Consider the following 16,529-nt stretch of genomic DNA (forward strand, 5'->3'; position numbering starts at 1 on the left):
GCGGCTGGCTGCCCGCCGCCCTTCGGTGACCCGGGCGAGATGCGGGAGGGCTTCCTGTGCCCGCTCTGCCTGAAGGATCTCCAGTCCTTCTACCAACTCCAGGCGCACTACGAAGAGGAGCACTCGAGCGAGGACAGAGATGTCAGAGGGCAGCTCAAAAGTAAGGGCCCGGCAGTCTCTTAATGCACCCGTTACTGCCGCGGGAGGGTCCCCACGCAGAAGCCGCTTTGCCACGAGTTCCCGGTGTCTGAGGACCCTGGAACAGTTTAAGGGAGTTGCAGTGATGTGCGGGGCCCTGCTGTTCTGTGAGTCACCTTAGGCCAAGGCATAGTTATTACAGTATTTCTGATATTTTCAGTAAGTAAATTCTAAAGCAGGCACTTAAAGGACATCGCTCTTTAAATGTTTGATTTTATACATGTTTTTGGCCTTTCAGAGGTTTTTTGTTTGTCTTTATCTGAAAACTCTGATTTATACTGTTGCCCAGACATTCCCAAGCACTACTTGAAGGTCCTCCAGCATGTGGGGAATTTCTGGTACTGGCCAGGTACCAATTCATTATTCCCTTGTTTTGACAGCTGGTAAAGCTGTAGTTGCAGTTAAAGTTACGAAAAGTTGTCGGGAAAGGTGGAAAAGCATGTGGGTGGTGGAGCTGGCTGTAGATGCTGGGAGTGTCTCAGGGTTGTAGTACTTGTTACCAACTTCTGCTGGTGTTTGAAAAATCCCTTTGGATTCTGTTTAGTTTACCCTTTTTTATCCCACTTGCATACACAGTGTCATTTTACAGTGAGAGAGAAATGTGCCAAACCTGGTGATAATTCTGTGTTCCCTGCAAAAATATTTCTGGTTTTGTTTTATTATGCTAGAGATAGTGGCCTGGTAGTCTTGAATTATTCTCTTCCCCCAGCTCCTTTTTTTTTTTCCTCCTTGAGACTGATGATGGTTACCACAAAAGTCTATTCTCAGTGCAAAGTTTGTGTTTTTAACAAGCCTGTCTTAAGGGTAGCACAGTTGAATATTTAGTGAGTCTTTAAGTTGCTTTCCATCAATCTGGCTGCTGCTTGGCTCTTGACACTGCTCCTCTTGGGCAGTGAAGGCAGCCTGGTCAGTCACATTCTCACTGTGGGTACAGGGCTGCAGAACATGTTAAATATAAACTTGTCATCAAGGAAAAAGACTTGTGCTAAAAGATGAGGAATATCCTGTGCTTGTTTTATGTGACCGGTATTCAGTGACTACCTGCCACATTTGATAACTTGGGTTTATCTTTTTTCAGTTCTAGTCCAGAAGGCCAAAAGAGCAAAGAAGAAATTGCTGAGACAAGAAGGAGATGACAGAACGGATTCTGGATCTCAGGAACGATACGAGTCATTCAGCTATGGTGGAGTAGACCCATACATGTGGGAGCCCCAGGAAGTAGGTAGGAGAGCTAGAAAGCGATGTGCAGTGGGGATAACTGTTCTTTTAATCTTAACTGGGAAAGTGCTACAGTATTGCTGAAATTGTAGAGTTGTGGCGGTATTGCGTTTGATTTGCTGTCACATGGGGTTATGGTTTTCGTATTGATTTTGTGCAGCCTGCCTGCATTGTGTGGGGTGATGGGGAGAATGTAGATAATGAAAAAAAAAAGTGTGCAACCAGTGCCCCAACTAACCTTGAGAGTAGGATAGGTATGTGTCATGTAGTCGTGCCTGAGCTGTTGGGGACTGCAGGATGCGTTTACCTCTGTGCATCTGGCTTTATTGAGGCGTTCTGCAACCCTCAGAAACAAACAACCCCAACCAAACAAGCAAAAAGCCCCACAAAACAAACAAACAAAAGAAACCAACCCTAAACCCACTCCTCTGAATATAAATCTGCATTTGTAAAATTTCAAGGATAAGTTGACTGAGCTGGTAATTACAAATACTGGTATTGGAAATTGCCTCTCACTGTTGCTGAAATATGGTTATTTTCAGGGGGAGGAGGCAGCACTCTAGTGGATCCTGGGAACGTTTCTCCTGTGGTGCTGACAGGCTAAGACTTAGTCCTTTGCATCTGCAGAGTCTGAGTTCTGTAGATTTGACTTTTGACTTCGTAACTATTTTAGCAGCAATCATAGTATAAATATTAGCTAAGAATAAATTTAGGCAGTGAACTAGCAGAAAGTTTCTGAACTTCAGAGAAGTGAGAACTGTTTTCTGATCAGAGTGGAGAAAACAAACCTTATGGATTTTAGGATGGCCTTTGGTGGGTTTGTTAAAGGTACTTCGTCATGTCTCCAAAGCAGTGGCTGAATTCAGGTATCCAGAGAGGCCTTTTCATTCCTATGAATTCAGATTCGTAGGTTTTTTTGGTTATTTCATTAGCATGGACACGGGAGATTCTTACACTTGCATAGGTGGTATTGAAAAGCGACATCTGACTTTGTGTTCTATCAGTCAGAAGAAAGATAATTTTTCTTATTTTGTAAGAAATAACAAACTGTAACTTTGATATTTTTTTTAATGCCTGGCTCATGATAGATGTGAAAGGATCAAAGCTTAAACTTGAAGCTAACATCCCAGAGCAGGAATTGTACAGATCTTAAATATATGCTGTATTGTTCTTTTGTATACTGGGTGATCAATTTTCTGTAAACCTGAACTGTCATCAGGGATTTTGATTCAGATCCCTAAAGGTGGAAGGATGATCTGAAAGCAGAATTGCTGTTGCATAGACCTCCAGTAATCATTGGATTTGCCTCTTCCCTTTGTTCAATGTGTAGCCAAGAAATGAAAGGGAGTTGGTTTTGAGAATACTGCTGGTTGATAATAGCTTGCCAGATGTAACTGAGGGTTGAAGAGGAGGTGGGGAAATTTGATGCAGATGTTCTCTTTAGCTTAGTGTCTGTTGTTTTCTTTGGTAGCAATAAAACACTCATTACTGCTAGCCTGGTGATTAGGCTTTAACCTGCCTGTATTGTGTAAAGCCGCACTGTGGAAAATGTGGGATTCCAAGGTATCTTTAAAATTCAATTTGAATGTGAGAAATAGGTGGTGAAGAGACAGCTGTCTTTCAAAAGGCACTTAAATCTATACAGAACACTTGTGTGAATATGAAAACTTTCTCCTGTCTCTCTCCAGGTGCTATGAGAAGCCATCTTTCTGATTTCAAGAAGCACCGAGCAGCCAGGATTGATCACTATGTAGTTGAAGTCAATAAGTTAATAATCAGGTTAGAAAAGGTAAATTTGCAGCTTTTTAATATTCCAGCCTTCTGAATGCCTCCTAGATTTAAAAAATCATATTTATTATGAAGTGTGCCCATTTATCTAGCAGTGCACTTTATAAAGGATACTAAACTATGGGTCTCTTTGCACATTACTGTTTTCCTTTTTTATCTCTGAGCACTGTGCTTAGCCTGACCCTGGACCATGGATATGATTTCTGTTTCTGTGCACTGTTTTCGAGCTGAAGGTGTTACTTCCATGTGCTTCAAGAGTCATCTGTTTTCCTGTATATTTTTTCCATCTTTTACTTTACTGAATTTCTCCCTAATGTTTTATTGTGATTCTTCAAAATCTATGATATACTTACATTTTGGCTCGGATGCAGTAATATTGGACATAGTATAAATTGTCTAAAATGCTCTGATTTGTACAGGTTTGGCAGTCTTTGTTTAGCACTACTTGTGCGAATGTGGCATTAGAAGTAAATAGGAAAGTTGCAGGAATCTGGTGTAGAACAGGCTGAGACTCCTATTTCTTAAAAATGCCAGGTTTCTTTTTCTTGTTGGGCTGGGTTGTGTTGGGTTTTTTTCCTTGCAAAAGTACAGTTTTCTTGAATGTATTGTTTATCTTCTACTAGCTTACATCGTTTGACAGAGCAAACACTGAGTCAGCTAAAATAAGAGGTTGGTATGAGCTTACCTCAGTCTATTTGCCCTGTGGTTTAACCAGCTGAGGAATTAATTGAATGAGTATCTTAAGCCATATGTATCCCTCCCTTCTTGCCCAAATGCAGCTATAGAGAAGTCTGTTGTGCCTTGGGTCAGTGATCAGGATGTTCCGTTCTGCCCAGACTGTGGCAGTAAATTCAGTATCCGAAACCGACGTCACCACTGCCGCCTTTGTGGGTCTATCATGTGCAAGAAGTGCATGGAACTTGTCAGTCTTCCTTTTGCCTGTGAGTACCGTGCATGTTGTTAATTCCTCCTTTCCTTAGCTCCCTCAGACTGCATCCCGGCTTTTTGTCGTAAGAAAAAAGCTGCTGGTGGTAATATTCTGCCTGTGCAGGAAACTTGGACCTTAATGTGTCATTCGGTTTCATGCAGACACTTGTCTGTGGAACAGAGTGAGAAGGGTGATTTCTCCATTCTTTGTCTCTGCTCCTTCAGATTTGGAGGTGTTACGTAACACTGGACAACTTGCTAGAAGTAGTAGTAGTATATACTACTAGTAAATATAAATATTTAGTGTCTTATTCTACCGAGTACTGTAACTATGAAGGTATTAACATTAGGAGTTATAACTGCCAAGGTTCTTGACATTTAAAACTACTGTGGATATTTCCAGTTTTGCCTGTGGTTGTCTAAATGCTGACATTAAGGAAATTCATCCACAAGCCTTTAAGAAACCCTTTGAATTTTAATTTCCTCCTTTTTTTCAGGAGACCATATTTTCTGTGGAAATAAATGACATTAATTTTGCTGTTTGGGGCGTTCAAGCACAAAACACGGGCAGCATTAACATACGTGTTCTTCCACATGCTGTTCTGTAACACTGCGAGCTCCAACATGAGAATGCTTCTTGGCATAAGCAAAGCAGGTGCTTCTCAGCAGTCTGCTCTCTTGCTGCTTTTGAAATGGAGCAGGCTCTGCAGTCAAGACCCAAATTCTGACTTGCGGTCTTGGTTGTCGTGGGTTCTTTGCATGTCTTTCAGCAGACTGTTTCAACTTCGTTTTCTAATGTTACCTGAATGTAAAGTTAAAGTGCAGTTCATTTGTTTTGGCTTCTCCAGTGACTGTGAAATTACCTGTGTATAATTTTTAGGCAAACTCACTAGTGCCAGCAAAGAGGCCTTGGGTTCTCACACTAGCCCAAACTCCTCACCTAACAGTGTCCATGGCTCCCGCCGTGGCAGCATCAGCAGCATAAGCAGTGTGAGCTCAGTTCTGGATGAGAAGGATGATGACCGAATCCGTTGCTGTCGGCACTGCAAAGATACCCTGCTGAAAAGAGAACAACAGATTGATGAGAAAGAATACACTCCAGAGATTGTGAAACTCTATGAGGTAAATCAGACTCTTTACTGCTTCGTTCTGTGTAGATACCTGCAGTTGTCAGTACTTGACATTTGGCTCGTTACCTCATGTCCAGTCTCTCACTTTGACTTAATTCTTGCTTGTGTTAGAATAGACTCTGAGTGTTTGTCACATAACAAAGATGTATCTGAAGTGATGGAGCCAGTTGCCCTATAGTATTTATATCCCTATGATAACTTCAAACATAATTTTAAGGTACATATTCTCATCATCTGGAACTATCACTCTGACATGCCTCTCTTAAAATTGTGAACTATGTAAGCGGGGGTTCCTCAGAACAGTTCTTGTTTAAACCAGTGATATGCTGTGCACTTTGCTAATGGGCTGCACTGGAACTGTAGGACTCAGGGTTGTCTGCATTGTTTGTCCTCACACTGATGGCAGATGCTTTTTTGATGCATCTCTGTCAATCAGGAGGGTATGGCTGGAACGTTGTGTTCAAATACGCTTTGAAAGCAGGTACCAACAGTCATCAGGTATCTTTTCAGTACAGTCTACAGACCCTCCAGGTTGTTATTAATGGGAGTTTCTGTCAGTGCTCTCTGTATAGATATTTCAGGCTGGAAGTTGTCAGAGTCATCCATTGAAACAGCTTCTGAATTCAAAATTCACCTTGCAGGGGTACAGAGAGTCTCTCTCTGTTCCTGACCGTGCCATCTGTGTTCCGAGAGTAACTGGAGAGTCTTGTCATCCGGAGCAGTTAAATGGCTTTCATCACGGTTAACTTTGAATGTGCACAGGCATCATGAAAGTTTGTCAGCTTGTTCTTGCATTAGTGTTTTAATATGTTACCTTTTTTAATATACGCTTTTGTTTTAAACAAGAAACTACGACTCTGCATGGAGAAAGTTGACCAGAAGGCACCAGAATATGTAAGGATGGCAGAATCACTGAAGTAAGCCTTGTTCACTGGTTTTGTTTATGAATGTGGTTTTTTTTCCGCCCAGAAGTGTTAGAAGGAGTAAGGAAGTAGCATGCTCAGTCTGCAAGAGTGTGTAAATGATAAGAAAAAGCAGTGTTAGATTATGTGTTGTCTTTTGGATGCTCTTCAAAGAAAGCGGTACTGTGTTAATTATGAATGGTAACATTGCATACAGAGAAGTCTGATTTATTTTGTTTTCGTTTTGTTTTTAAGCCACTTCCCAGTGAGGTACCAGTTGTACCCTTGATGTATCATCTTTGCTTTTGCTTTCTGACAAACATTAGTAGAGAGAACTATTTTACTTTAATAGTATAATTACTTATTTAATCAGTCTGTTTTTTCTGGACCCAGTTGCCTGGAAAAAAAATGCCAAACAAACCACAAAATAGATGCATTTGCTAAGTATGTAGATTTTAGATATTATTGATAGAGTAACATTCTTGTGTTAAAATGCAATTTCTCTCATAATATTAAATAATAATACAATAATAAACAAAATTATCTTTTATTAAATGTTCACAAGATAATTGTCACTTTCCACTTCTGTCACAAAGGGTTTTTTTTAAGCACGATGAGCTTGAAATAAAATCATTCAACCCTTTTAGTGTTGGCCAGTCTTACCATTGTTGAATCTGTCATCTTGGGATAACTTCTGATGTTGTACATCTTGGTAGCTGGACACATGACTTACAGTAAAGTTGTATTTATTTCTTAGTGCTGGGGAGACAACTTACAATCTGGAACATGCTAATGACTTGAGGGTGGAGATTCAAAAAGTATACGAATTTATTGATGCCTTAAGGTAAAAGAAAATCTCTCTTCCCTCCTTCTCCCTCCCCCCGCATGTGTGTATCTTCCTTTGTTATGAATTCTCTGTAGCTTTTCTCATATTCATATGGATTACCAATTTGTCTGCTCACTAGTAAAGAACACGTGCAGAGGTAGATGCTTCTACTCGCTTCTCCAACCTTAAATTCCTCTGCATTGGAAATAACTAAACACAGAGGAAACAAATAGCTCCACAGTTCAGCTTTTTTGTGTGTTGTTTTTTTTTTAAAGTAGGAGTTGAAAGTGTTATAACTTAAAATATCAAAAATGGTTTACCTGAAAGAGCATGAGAAGGTTTTCATCCATTATTGTCTTTCTCCCCTCCTGTTGCATTTTCACTGGCCCTTGTTTTTGAACTGATGAATCTGTATGTTTTGATTCAGTAAGAAGATTTTGAGTCTAGGGTTGCATGAAGATCCCCAACCTCATCCTAAAACACTACAACTTCAGAGAATGATAAGATACTCAGCTACACTTTTTGTTCAGGTAAGTGGAACGTATGTTATGAGCTGAATGTAAATTTTATATAGCGTTCTCTTTGCCAGGTATGCCTGCCTCTTGAAACTGTTTTGACAGGCGCTTTACTTCTATACATTTTCTGTAGTTCCCATAGTGATTTATGGTAGCCCTAAATGAGCTAGCTTGAATACAGATAGAGTAGTCAGAGCTAACTGGAGACATGGAGAATGTAATCTCGGCTTTATCCTGTGCTCAGGTGTGAACCTAGCAAGTAGTGCAGAGACGTGCTCCGTCTTGCAGTGGTGACTGCAGTGCAGAAGTACCTCTGTTTGTGGGGTGTTCTGTTGGTGGGATCTCTCTTTTCAAGTACTTGAAAACTTGCTGAATGCCTGCAAGCGACACTAAACATTTCACATTTTGCCAGGAAAAGCTGCTCGGCCTGATGTCCCTGCCAACCAAAGATCAGTATGAAGAACTGAAGAAGAGAAGACTGCGTATGGTAAGACAGGTTAAAATCTGTTGCATCTTTTATCACAGTGTATGCCTTCTAGCTGTGTGAGGATGAGCTATTGCCTTTTAACATTGGATTTCAGGTTTTCACTTCTTAATGCAGATCATTCCATACTCTTTTCCAGGGATTCAGGTAACACTGCCACTGTATTCCATCCAGGACTTAAGTAGGTGTGCACAGAGCGGTTGAATGCTTCTAGAAAGCAGCAGTGGCTTGGTTGCACATGCTGTTTCTTCTGCAGTGCATGCAGAGCAAGCCCTAACCTAAGTGTGTTAGTTCACGTGGATTTCCAAACTGTTCATTTACACATAAAATTTGGAGACTGCTTTCAGTGGTGAAAAGGGACATATAAAACAATGGTGCCTCTTCAGAGAGAGGGAGGGCTTTTTCAGTTAGGAGGGAGGACATCATTAATTGTGAGTTAAACCAGCTTTATCTTGAGGTAGAAATTGAGAAACAAGAATTGCTACACTCCAAAAGCTAATGATGTCAGTGACCTTTGACACAGATGTTCTGTTGCAGATGTCTGCTGCAGCCAGGTGTGGTGCGGTTGCTGTGCTCTTTGCACAGTCGCATTAAGCATTTTTTTGCTCTATATAAAGCACTGTCACTGCTCCTATTTGCCCTCAAGTTTGTAGAGGCAGATGTCATGGGATTTTGATCAATATTGTCACAAACAAACTGAAAGGAAACATTTAGCTAATATTATGAAAATAAGCATTTTCTGCAAAGTAACCAGAAATGCAGCTGATCTCTTCAGTGACAGCCAGCAATGTCTAAGAGCAGCTGACTCTTTGTTCCTATGGATATTTAGAATGGAATTTTTCAAGCTCATGGCGTTCTCTTACTGCATTTGTTTTAGATGGCTCTTGATACACAGGGAAAACAAGAGGAAAAGCAGAAAGACTTTATCTCCAGATCTACAGCTGCAGTTAATGGTGATGCAACTCACCTGAAAAAAGGAACAGTCAGGAAATCTGAAGGCTGGTTACCGACATCCAGTGTGTCAAGAGAGTGCGAGATGGCAGACCCGCTGCTTCAGCAGATTGATAATATCACATGCTTTATTAAGCAAGCAAAGGCAGCTAATAGGATAGATGAGGTCCATATGTTGCAAGAGAACCTGAGGCAGCTTCAGGATGAATATGATCAACAACAAACTCTGAAAGCAATCGAGCTTTCTAAAAAACAAGCCGAAGAGGAAGAGATGCAGAGGGAGGAACTTCAGGTCCTTCGTGAAAAAGAGTGGGAAAGAGAACAGCACAAACTCATGTCTCAGCACTCAAGGACATGCTCCTTAGACTTCAGAGAAGTCAAGCAGCATCAGCATGAAGATGCGAAAGAGAACCGGAACTCGACAGCACATGCGTTGGATTTGGATGTTGCTCAGATCAAAGGAGACCCAAGTTTTGAAAGTCCTGCTGTTGAGCAGCTGCCAGCTAAAGAGCATTTGATCTCCACACTCAAACCCCAGGATGTCTCACAGCGTGACAAAGACCAAGGTCAGACAGCCTGTCTAAACCCCTTTGAGGATGAAGCGGATACGCCTCAGTTAGAGGAAGATCCTGCTAACCCATTTGCCAAAGACACTTCTCCAATGGTTTCTGTCTCTAGCCCAGCTCTGCAAAGTGATAAAAAAGAATATAATCCATTTGAAAACGAGGAGGAGGATGAACAGACTAATGGAGCACCCGGCAGTACTTTAAACCCTTTTGAAGAGGATGAAAATCCATTTCAAAAGCCTGGGGGCAGTTGTAATTCTGGGAATCCATTTGAAGAGGGATCCTCTACCAACCCCTTTGAGGTGGAGGATGGCAGTGAGGTCTCTGGAGAGGAGGCTATAGAGGAAGAGCTGCTTCTCCAACAGATAGATAATATCAAAGCTTATATATTTGATGCCAAACATAGTGGACGAATGGACGAGGTGGAGGTACTGACAGAAAACTTAAAGGAATTGAAGCGCACATTAGCAAAGCAGAAGGAAAAATCCAACTGCTGAAGCAGCAGCAGGGCTGTGTGATAATTACTTTAAGTCTGCAGTTAAATACAGGAAGGTAGAGCAGATACTTAGGAGTACAGATCACAAGAGGGAACTGGGAGAACCTTGACTTTTATGCACTTTCAGTTAGGCATTTCCAGTACTACTTAGTCTTGAAGAAGGAATTACTGAGGTATGTTTCTGGTCTGAAGCACTTACATTAAGGAATCTTAAAGTAACTTGTTACAACACTTTTAATGCTAACTGGTGTTATTTTGTGCTTATTTTGGTCAAAGTGGTTAAGTGCTGATAGGGAACTGTGAGTTGGAAATGGTTGCAACGTTGCTTTGTCATCTTTCCCCCTTTCTGTTGTAGTATTTGCCTTTCAAGTGGGTCTTTGACTAAAGAGAGATGACAACTTTACTAAAACTCTGCATCATCTGGTAATGACACAGTGCAGTGTTACAGGCTGGCGGAATTGCCCAGTGGTGGTAGAAGAAAGTGCTGTTAAAAGGCTACTGTAGTTCTGTGAGGTGCAGAATATACTGGCTTGCAGATCAGTTTTGTGCAATGGGAATACATAAAAGGGATTTTAAGGCTGAGGAGAATTTTGTAACTGATCTTAATATGAGTAACTTTTTAATGTGTTTATAAAGATTCCCAAGTAAAACTTGGATGCTGTCTTTTCATCACTTTGAGTTTCCCATTTGCTCTGAGCACAAAGTACAGTGTAACAGGGAGAGCCATGCTGTGAGGGAACGAGGATCTGCTCATTTCCAGGGAAAAACCATCAGGCTAGCACCACCTCACACAGTAATATAAAGAGCAACCCCTCCAATTACTAATTATCTTGTGGAATCTACACATTCCTTTAAATTCTCTGGGTGACAGTGTTATCATGTTTGTTGTGAGACTGGAACCCTCTTTTTTTGTAGCATTCAAGGAACAAAAATCTTGTTTACAATGGAGAGCTGAAATGCCACTGAACTGGAATTATGTGAAAGCTGGGAGACAAAGCCTGTGGCTGCAGTAGTGCCATAGAGCAATTTTCTTTCACACCTGATTCCCCTCAAGTTGTTAGGAGAATCAGGCACATTCCTCTGAAATAAACTCCATTTGGAGGCATTGTGTGACCCTGTGGTCTGGGGGTGACAGGGAGACAGCCGGCACTGATGACACAGCAGAGGTCAGCCAGGCTCCTGAGGGTTATGCCTGAAACGTGGGACCACACCGGGATGTTTGGGAGAAAGACTGAGCCTGAGCTGCTTTGGGTTTTATCTTTGAAAGGCAGAGGTCCATCATCGGCATCTGTGTTTGAGAGGGTAGTGGGGAAGGGTCAGCTAAAGGGTGTGTTCATTTAAAGCTGAAACAGGAAAATCAGGCAGATCACGCTGCATAGCACTAATAATAGTGGGTTTATACAGAAGTGTAAACTTCTGTGGAATGGGACCTGTCTTTTAACTGCACCTCTGGTAAGATATGCTAGCATAGCTGTAACCCAAGCATTGCATAGTAGTTCAGAGACACAAATAATTATGCTAGTTAAAGACCAGGAACTCAAGTTGTATTTTGTTGTAAATAACTGTGGGTAGGGACTTGCCGGTTAAAAGAACCGAAGCCACCTCTGTCCTCGCTTTACAGCACCGGTAATGAACAGCAGTGACCCTGAGCAGCCAGGTGAGCACAGGCAGTGTTCCTCTTGCTGCAGCCCAGACCTGAAGTTGATTCTGTGCAGAATGGGTTGTCTTAAGACCATGAAGTTTTTACACTGAGATGTTTTGTTGGAGTTGATTTGGTCTCCCTGAGTGTTTTGCACCAAGTGAAATGAAGAATAGGATTCTGAAAGGTCACTTCAAAATGTGCACTGTGGCACCAGTTTTATGAAGGCAGCAAAAAATGTTTAGCTAAGCATGACCCCAGGAGTCGCTTTAACAGAATAGTACGAGGTAGTTATTTCAGACAGACCTGTTTGCTAGTCAAGATTCCTCCCTGCACCGTAACCCAGAGCTTCTTTTGGTATCAACATAAGAAAAACATTTTGGTGGCTTCAGCTTTCACATTTAAAGTTCTTCCTTGTTACAACTATCCTGCCTCGTTTGTATTTTCAGTCTAATACACTAAAAGTATCCTTGTTGTACATGTAATAATGTATTTTTACAAGCAGATAGCAGACTAGCATACCTCATGATCTATGTCAGTGTTAAATGCGATAGATTAGACCTGATAGTAAAGTCATCTCCAAAGTGAAGACCTTCTGCTGGTATTCGGACTGCTGTGGGCCTCACGAGGCACAACAGAACAAAAACACCCGAACCATAAAGCTCAATAAGTAACTAGCATTGACTTTGTTAAAACTGCATGTACTACTCTGTATGGGAACTTTGTAAACAGATGAAATAAAACAACATGTTTATTTTGTGCTGTGTTTGTCCTTGACAATTTTTACAGGGCACGCGAGTCTGTGTGAGTCTGTGTATTTGACCAGAAATACTGAAATACGGCTCTACAGTAATTCACGTGTATAAGCCTGACTTAAAGGTACATGCAATTATCAAATTCCAAGCAATACAATACAGTACAATCTATCATATGTGGATATACTATTACAGGAGTAACTGGTGGGGCAGAAGCTGTGATTCAGGGGTTTTTGACTGCAGGGAACAGGGGTGTTTGAGGTGAGTCCAGCAGTATTGGACTTCGAAGCATAATGGCCTTTCTGGCTAGAATTTGCTAAAAGTGGATAAATGCAGACATGGTTCTCTGTTCTATGGCTTTTTTTTTTTAAAGACTTTAGGAAGTTGTTTAAAGAGTAGCTTCGTATTTTTTTTGAAGGCCAATAAAAGGTAATTGTAGAGCACTATCTTTCAAATACCAGCTTAAATGTTCTTCTTTACTGCTATTGATGTGATCAGTGCTTCTCAGCTGCAGTATTGACTGCAAAAGTTGTATCTTGTAAATGAGACTTTTAACTGTTTGAGTGGTAGCTAAATAAATAAAATTCAGCGTGTAGTTTGAGCCTGGAGTTACAATTTGGCTGTCTTCAGTTAGTACAAGGTGAAAATTGGCAAGAACACTTCTACACCACTTTCTGTAGGTTGTGGAATTCTGTGCTGCTTCTGATATTAAGTTTTAATCTAGTCTTTCTATCCTATAGTCAAGATAATCTTGTTTTTGCCATAACCTTTTATGTGTAGGCATGAATAGGAAATAGGGCTCCAGTCATTGTTTTCCTTTTTTGTGGTGGTGACTAATGCTTTGTAAAACTGGCACCACAAAAACTGGTTTTCACTTTTATTTATTTTTCCCTTCAATTATTCTAGTTGTAGCTGTAAGAAGACTTACAAGATGAGGCTGTCTGTATTATATGAAATTGCTTGCTCCTGTTTCCAGGAGCTGCTGGCTCTTGATCATCCATCCCTGAGGAAAACCAACTGCATGACTTGAGACATCAGGCTGATGCTTCTTTTTCCATAGCAGCTTTATGTTTCCCTCTCATCTCTTTAGGCAGTGGCACAACACCAGGACAGGGAACCTGGCCTTCAATTTCACACATGCATTCTCGCAGATGATACTTCTTGTTCCCGAAAGTTGCTGGATGTGACAGTTTTTTCCTTTCTCTTTCTTCTTTTTCGAGCCTTTCTCTGGAAAAGAGATGTTTGTTACTATCAAAAGCCTGAATGGCATCCTCTCCCTCTTTACCATTTTACCAGAAGGATGGATTTACAGTTCCTAGCTTGTGTGCTTTACCTAGCTCATGTCAGTTTTGGTTGTGGAAAGGAGCATTTCTGTACACCTGACCAAAGATTGCAGGGACTGTATGGATGATAGACTGTTAGCTTACTACGTGTTACTTACTTGCTTTTCCCCAAGATTTTTTTAACGTGCTCAGTTATCTCTTTGTTAGTCTTATCTTCCACATCAACCAAAACCTGTTCTCCGTTGTCTGTCAAGAGAGATGATTAACAGTCAGCGGTGCCCCGTTTCTGACCAAGCACAGGCCGAGACGCAGGGGCCGAGGCAGGACTACAGAAACGCGGATCAACCGCGTCTCTGCCGCCGCCTCTGCGCGGGGGGAGCTCCCGGCGGGATGGAGCCGGCCGCACCTACCCAGGTAGAAGCGGAGGAAGGGCGAAGGGGTCATGTTCCGGAACAGCATGATCTGCACCCAGGGGTTCTTGTACTGGATTTGGGGGATGTTGAAAAACACGAACTTTCTGGAAAGAAGAAGAAAAACAGGAGTGCAAGAGGCAATGCCACCGAGGAGGGCGGGGGCTGCCCGGCGCCGCGTCGCGCCGCCGCGCTCACCTCGCCCCCTCGCTCAGCTCCCCCGCCGAGTTGTAGTTCACGGTCATCACCTTCACTGAGCTCTTGAAGACGACATCACCCTGGCTGAGGTACTGCAGCGTGCGCCGGATCGGGAACCGGCCCTTCATCGGCATACCGCCCCCTTCCCTCCACCGCCGCGCGACGCCTCAGAGGGCGGTGAGCCGGCCGCTTCCTCCGCCGCTCGTAGCGCTTCCCGGCGCTGCTTCCGCGGTGATGAGTGCGGGAGGGTGCCAGTGTTTCCCCCGCTCCCGAAGAGATACGGAAGGCTCAGCCTCGTGTGTCCTTTCCAGCAATATTTCAGGGTTCACCCCAGACCCCCACCATCGCCAGCCGCACTTTGCAAATCTGCAGCGCTGGGCGCTCGCATGATCAGGGGCCTGGGCCTAGCAGCGGCCGGGGCCACCCCATGCGTGTTTACCTCCCAGCCCCATGCATGGTTTTCCTGTACAGCTCTGGATTTGACAACTGAAACCTAAAGTCTGATTACCTTCATTTCTGCTCAGTGGAGCTTGTCTAAGTGGTACGGTTTCTAATAGCAACACGAAATAAAGTTAACTCCATCTTCTCTATACAGACGCGTGCCGCACCTCCCAGTGCTGTAAATAAAACGGCGGAGGCATTGCCTGAGTGCAGCAGTCCCAGTCCATCACCTCCGGTACAGTGTGTGAAGGCACTAAAACAAGACCCAGGGCATCACCTGAATTTAAGAACTGGGGAACAGGAAGGAGCTGACCACATCAAAGCAAGGCATGGTCTGTTGATAGCTAACGACCTCCTCAGAAAAACCTGTGAAAAACAGAAGGCTGAAGAAGAGGAATTAAAACCTCTAGGAAAAGATGCTGCTTCTCTTCTGGAAGTGGCTCCCTGGTGTCAGTGAGGTTCATGGGATTTATCTTCTGTCAGACTTGGTTAAATCACTCATAAGATAATCACTGTAGTAAAGGGAAAAATAACTGTTTCTCTCTAAAAGATAGCAAATTATGTATTTGGCTTAGACACCTACTGTTTAAGAAGAAATTAAGTGAAGTTAAAAATAAAACCAAAGAATGCATTTCTATTTGTAATTCACTTTAATAGTATAAACCTCATTTAGGTAGTAGTATTAAGCCACAACAAAATGCCACATTTAAACAGCATTTAATAAAATGCATAAGCTAAATCATGCACTGCAATACTCTATATACAAACACAACAATGCAAATTCCTCTTCATGACTGAAGACATTGATTAGATACAAAATTCAGATTAAAAAAGGAACATGCTATTTTAAATGCTATCACATGTAACGAAGCTGATGTCACAAAAAAAGCTGTGAGAAATAAACAACTTCTGCAAGGTTTTTAACTTGAAATTAAAATATAACAACATAAACAACAGTTTTCTAAATTATGATGACTAGGGACTTCCAGAAAATATTCTAAGGAATTAAAAGTAGATGATTCCTTTCATAAAAACTTGCTTTACCAGAACTTCCTGGTATACCATATAGATACGATGCTTGCACAGTGTGCAGGTTTTCAGTTACGCAGCTGTTTGAACACTGGCTTGCAATGTATTTTGGAGTACAGATTAATTATTAAAATTGTTCCCACAGTTAACATTGATTCCATGTATGAGAAATTGAACATAAATGCTCTGTAAGTAAGTAACATGTTTTCTTCTTAGAGAAATTCCATTTTATTTGAAATGTATTCAGTCCTACTTTTAACCCACCATCATCTAAAATATTTTAAAATGGACCTGTGCTGTATTTATCCAAGATCATGAAAGAAATGTGCGAGAAGGCAGTTACTCAGGGCGTTGAATGCCTGGCAATGGGTGTGCCTCTCTGGCTTTGCTTTCTGTGATCAAAAACAAAGCTGATTTCACATCCACCATTTTCACACAACATTACAACAGAGCCTTTATTGCCGCTTAAATTTGAGCACATTTTGTCCTGCAGAATACAAGCAATTCAAGTGTGTATATAAAACAAGTTCACCATTTTAAAATATGCTCTTTCTTCTAAATTCACAATTAAAATTTAAAACCAATTCAATCCTGATCAATACCCCAGTTGGTTGTTGAATCTTTAAAAATGTTATTGCAGCGCAGTGACATCCAGGTCTCCATTCAGTCTTTACAGAGGAAAGCAAACGTTAATCACACAGACTGATTGTCAAGACACCAATGAAGGACCGTGCGTCACAGGAATTCCTGCCATTCATTCAAATAATTTTCCT

The 16,529-nt window shown here is 41.7% G+C and overlaps 2 protein-coding genes across 2 annotated transcripts; one reads left to right on the plus strand and one right to left on the minus strand.

The window, feature by feature from the left end:
* Nucleotides 1-39: 39 nt before the first annotated feature.
* On the plus strand, nt 40-10,002 carry ZFYVE20 (zinc finger, FYVE domain containing 20). The gene is made up of 11 exons (XM_010187002.1): nt 40-160; nt 1,277-1,420; nt 3,105-3,205; nt 3,828-3,873; nt 3,984-4,145; nt 5,012-5,253; nt 6,108-6,178; nt 6,921-7,007; nt 7,417-7,519; nt 7,917-7,991; nt 8,866-10,002. The coding sequence occupies exons 1-11, from the start codon at nt 40-42 to the stop codon at nt 10,000-10,002; spliced, it is 2,289 nt and encodes a 762-aa protein (XP_010185304.1).
* Nucleotides 10,003-13,429: 3,427 nt separating this feature from the next.
* Nucleotides 13,430-14,448, minus strand: MRPS25 (mitochondrial ribosomal protein S25). The gene is made up of 4 exons (XM_010187003.1): nt 14,287-14,448; nt 14,089-14,195; nt 13,837-13,924; nt 13,430-13,622 (listed from the first exon to the last, which is right to left on the minus strand). Exons 1-4 carry the CDS (start codon nt 14,418-14,420, stop codon nt 13,430-13,432), a joined length of 522 nt encoding a protein of 173 aa, XP_010185305.1. The 5' UTR covers nt 14,421-14,448.
* Nucleotides 14,449-16,529: the final 2,081 nt, after the last annotated feature.

This window comes from Mesitornis unicolor, unplaced genomic scaffold (genome assembly GCF_000695765.1).
Source record: "Mesitornis unicolor isolate BGI_N332 unplaced genomic scaffold, ASM69576v1 scaffold31086, whole genome shotgun sequence".
NCBI lineage: Eukaryota > Metazoa > Chordata > Aves > Mesitornithiformes > Mesitornithidae > Mesitornis > Mesitornis unicolor.